Raw genomic sequence first — 4,561 nt, 5'->3', positions numbered from 1 at the left:
TCTTATCTTAACCTATAGTCGGATTGCGATTTTGGAACTTTCGTGTTCTTGTGAATAGTATGCCATACAAACCCGTTTGCCACTGAACCTGCATTAACGACGACAGTGGGGCCTCCAGCCTTAGTCAAACGGGTTGGCACGTATGGTTGGGTTGTGATTTTGGCGCTTTCTTTATATTGCGAATACTATGCCATACAGACCCGTTTGCCACTGAACCTGCATTAACGACGACAGTGGGGCTTATCGCCTTAGTCAAACGGGTTGTCAAGTATGGTTGGGGTGTGAGTTTGGCGGTTTCTTTCTATTGCGAATAGTATGCCATACAGACCCGTTTGCCACTGAACCTGCATTAACGACGACAGTGGGGCCTCCAGGCTTAGTCAAACGGGTTGACCCGTATGGTCAGGTTGCGATGTTGGGGTTTTTTCGTGATATTGTAAATAGTATGCAATATAGACCCGTTTGCCACTGAACCTGCATTAACGACGACAGTGGGGTTACAGGCCTTAGTCAAACGGGTCGACAGGTTTCATTTTCTCTTAAAAATCGGAAGGTGACCCTTAGTTACCATATATACCGTCGCAGTGGGCCCCCAATTTGCAAAATCCTCAACTGTGGATAATATAATTATGCTGCAATAGTTAGTCTGTCTGAAACTAAGCTGATTCAACCACATCACTGTGTGACACTTGCATTACATGTGAACGGCCCCTACACTAATATGATTTTGTTTTTCTCTCCCTGTCTCGTCCCTGGGTCCCATTGACCCTGAGGACAATGGGACAACCAGACCCAGTTCCGGTAGATGTGAAAGTCGGCACACCTCTGATCTACTGGTCGTCCTTCAATGTGATGCCCAGCTGATGCCTGACCAACGACCACCAGCAGGACCCGCTTAATATCCGCTTAATCTCTGCTTAATCTCTGCTTAATCTCTGCTTAAGCTCCTTATCCGTTAATATGTGTGTATATACATGTATATCTCCCAAGGGTTTTTCCCTCCTAGGACTTTTATTTTTATTTCCTCGGCTAAACAACCCGGGGTTTTTGTTTTTTTTTTCTCCTAGGGGGTTTTTTACCCCGGGGAGGTAGCCTGCTTGGGCTTAACTTAGCTTCTTCTTCTCGACGTTACATTAGTAATATGCTCGCTCATAATGTCGCGTCATAGCCGCAGCAAATTTGACTGCTTATGCTATTGTGTATTATGTTATTCTATATTCTATATCCATTATTCTAAATATATAAAAAATTATTTTACATAATATTTATTTACATTATATTTAACAGAATTAAAGCGCTGCATTTGAAAACTGCGCATGTGCGCAGTCCTACGAGCTTTAAGACCCTGGGGAATCCCTGGGAGGTGGGACGTAAGAGGGAACTTGCGCATTAATTTAATATCTTAAAAATAAACAACGGATAACTAAATCACGATAACAAAATCAGTCTTCCGATGCAATATATGTTATTTACAGCAATAATCCGACATTAAATCTGTTTGAACAGATTAATTAGTACTTCACTTCCCATTTGAAATCATCAACTATGTTGTTAAACCAACATGGTTCAAACTACAAATGTGCAACATAGTTACTATGCTTTCGGGAAACAGTCGTGACAAGGTAGTTAGTTTCTCCAACTATGCATCCTACTAATGTTGGCTCAGCAGTGAGTTACGTCGTTGTTCGGGAAACGCACATCAGAATGGTCATTCCACTTGAGTATCTGTTGAATTCCAACAAAAGCAAAACTTACATAAAGTAAGTTGCCATGTGCACCAGGTTACACGTGACTAACTCACACCAACTGTTTTTTTTTTATGTATCTTTATTGAAAATTGTAAAAATTGTAACAAAACTCGATGAGTTTGAAAACATTTAAAATGCAAAATTAAAATGCAAAAACCCACAATATTCCCTCTATAAGTAAATAAAAAAGAACAGCCAGGAAGAGATCCTTTTATATTGTTATATACACTGTAAAAACAATTGGTCAAAAATTTTTCCTATCTGTCAGGTACCATTTAAAAAGGTCCTGATTTGTAAAATTTAGGTGTCGACATGTATAGGCTACGTTTGGTATCAATACGTAGCTAGCTCTGAGGTTATTATATGAACTCTTTAGGTGCAAATGTGTGCTTTTTTACAGGGTACTGCCCGAATGAGGCGACCAACTAGCGACCATTTTTTCAGTGTATAAAATAGTTATGTAGTTTTAAAGCAATATGATGCTGAAAAAAAAAATAAAGTTTTTGGTATAGGAGGCTGGTTTTAGCATGGGATTTCACAGCTCGTTTTGCTAGTTTTTAGCTGACTTATCTTTATCTTTAACTTATCTTTATCTTCAGCTAAAACCAAAAGAGCACTTGAGTGATGTTATTAATCTTATACAGCAGTAGATTTTCAACTAAACAGATATAAAGTGTAAAATATACAGTATTTGTCTTAAAGTGTTAAACTGAGCCAAGGTAAATCTGTAATCATGAAAAAATAGAGGATAGAAAATTAGACGCATCATTATGTGTATCTGCATAACCTGTAGTCACCAGAAGGGTAAAGCTGTGTTAGATGACTCAGGTCAATGCATGCAAGAAAGCAACAAAATGATTGTTTACGACATTGGTTGCATAGGTGCTGGAATATTAAGCTTTCTCTCCTGCAACTTCTGGTGCACTTCGTTCATCTTTTTCAGCCACTGATCATAGGGAACCTGAAGGTCTATTCCTTTGGCTTCATAGTAGCCCATTATAGCGATAAAACCAATGAAGAAGAGGTAGTTGAGGCGGTTCAAGAAGTATTCCATTGCATCCTTTTTAACATGTGAATATTCCAGGTTCCCTGTAAAAAAGTGCAGCAAGTTAAAACAACTTGGTTTTGCAACTTGCTATTTTAAGTTTTGGCTTGTGAAAAGTTGACATAACTTATAAAATCAAGTTGAAATTGTTTAACTTAATTTTTTTAAGTTAGAGTAACATAAAATATTTTAGTTAATTTAACAAAAATGCTGCATATTTTTTACTTACCGAAGATAGTGTTCTCCATTACGACATCGTAAATGTTGCGCATGTTATTGTCTGTATTGCTATTCTCACAACATTCTACAAACTCCGCCATCTTCTTTTTCAGATTGCCTGGCTCTGCCATTATGACTTCCTTGTATTTGTTGTACTGATAGACAATGTTTTCATCAATATCACTGAACTGAGTTTCAATCGTGCCCATCTGGATCACCTCCAGGGTTTCTTGGCTCATCTGCAATATTTTATTGAGGCCATCATGCATTTTACCGAACTCGTACTTGAGTTTCTCGAGATCTCCATCGTCCACAGAATTCAGTATTTCCTGGATGAAAGGTTTAGCTAAATTGATGATGGGACAGAAAGGAGCGGCTGCTGTAATCAACATGGATACACACTTTAAAACCTTCTTACGGTTCTCTGTCCAATTGCTTTTTTTGTCAGACATTGTGACTGAAGAAGGACGGATCAATGATAATGCTCACCTAAAGAAAAAAACATTTAAAAATGATCAACCTTAAATTCAATTTCGGAAGATAAATATATTTAAATACAATACATAAATGTGAAAAATATGTAATAAATAAATATTACAATTTAGACTATTAATAGAATGTGCTTTGGCACATTTCTCATGTAATGTGTACCAAAGGCACCAAAAAATAAAGTGTAACCAAAATCTCTTAAAACCCCATGCAACCACATATTTTATGATTATAGTATGTTAAAATGTAAAATGTTTTATTTTTCTATTATTAACATTTTTCTCTATTTTTCACAGAGCCTTGCATGTACTGACTTTGTCAGTACAGGCACTTCCATAAAAAAGCAGCCAATGGTACAACAAAAAACAAGTGGCCAATTTAATCAAGCCATTTTTTCTCAAATCATGTCAGTTCTTCAGATGTTAAAGGTTTTTTAACCCAAAATGGTTCTTCTCTAGCACTGTAGCACATTTATTTTTTTAAAGTGTGCTGACAAGCATGAGAGCCAATGTGCATCTAAATTATCCGATGCATCCATACAGTATATTAGTGACCTGGCCATTGGATAAAACAACTCGTCTTACCTCAGATTGCTGGCACCTTCGCCAAAGTCTCTGTCACGACTGCACGTCTACTGAGCGGTAACCAGTAATACAAGTCTCTACCATTTTAGCTTAATAAATAGGGGTGTTCAGATTATGCAATTTTGCTACGCCATAAATTTAAGCCAATAAGCCTTCTTTATTAATTCTTTTTTTTTTTTCAGGTGATTAATTTAAATGTTTTTAGAGCTTAAACATACAAGGGAAGTTTCCCGGACAGCCTAGTCCCAGACTAAAATAAATATTTGAGCTGTCTTAACTGAAAACAGCTTGCAATGTCAAATCATAAAATATATCAGTGCCATTGTTTTGTCTTAAAATGCACAACAGTATGTCCTAATCAGAGATGTATAGTAACGAAGTAGAACTACTTCACTACTGTACTTAAGTACTAAAAGACAGTATCTGTACTCTACTGAAGTATTATTTTTTTCTCCTACTTCCACTTTTACTTCAGT

The 4,561-nt window shown here is 36.9% G+C and overlaps 1 protein-coding gene across 3 annotated transcripts; it reads right to left on the bottom strand.

The window, feature by feature from the left end:
• Window positions 1-1,882: 1,882 nt before the first annotated feature.
• LOC129449049 (protein rapunzel-like) lies at window positions 1,883-4,174 on the bottom strand. 3 transcript variants are annotated; one of them, XM_055211805.2, is made up of 3 exons: window positions 4,086-4,174; window positions 3,023-3,501; window positions 1,883-2,837 (listed from the first exon to the last, which is right to left on the bottom strand). In XM_055211805.2, the coding sequence occupies exons 2-3, from the start codon at window positions 3,462-3,464 to the stop codon at window positions 2,611-2,613; spliced, it is 669 nt and encodes a 222-aa protein (XP_055067780.2). In that variant the 5' UTR covers window positions 3,465-3,501; window positions 4,086-4,174; the 3' UTR covers window positions 1,883-2,610. The 3 variants fall into 3 exon arrangements, with proteins under 3 accessions (XP_055067780.2, XP_055067781.2, XP_055067782.2); XM_055211806.2 differs by having other exon boundaries at window positions 3,023-3,391; window positions 4,086-4,163; XM_055211807.2 differs by having other exon boundaries at window positions 3,023-3,358; window positions 4,086-4,143.
• Between the last annotated feature and the right edge of the window lie 387 nt (window positions 4,175-4,561).

Source organism: Misgurnus anguillicaudatus, chromosome 10, assembly GCF_027580225.2.
Source record: "Misgurnus anguillicaudatus chromosome 10, ASM2758022v2, whole genome shotgun sequence".
NCBI lineage: Eukaryota > Metazoa > Chordata > Actinopteri > Cypriniformes > Cobitidae > Misgurnus > Misgurnus anguillicaudatus.
This window is presented reverse-complemented; position numbering and strand designations above follow the sequence as displayed.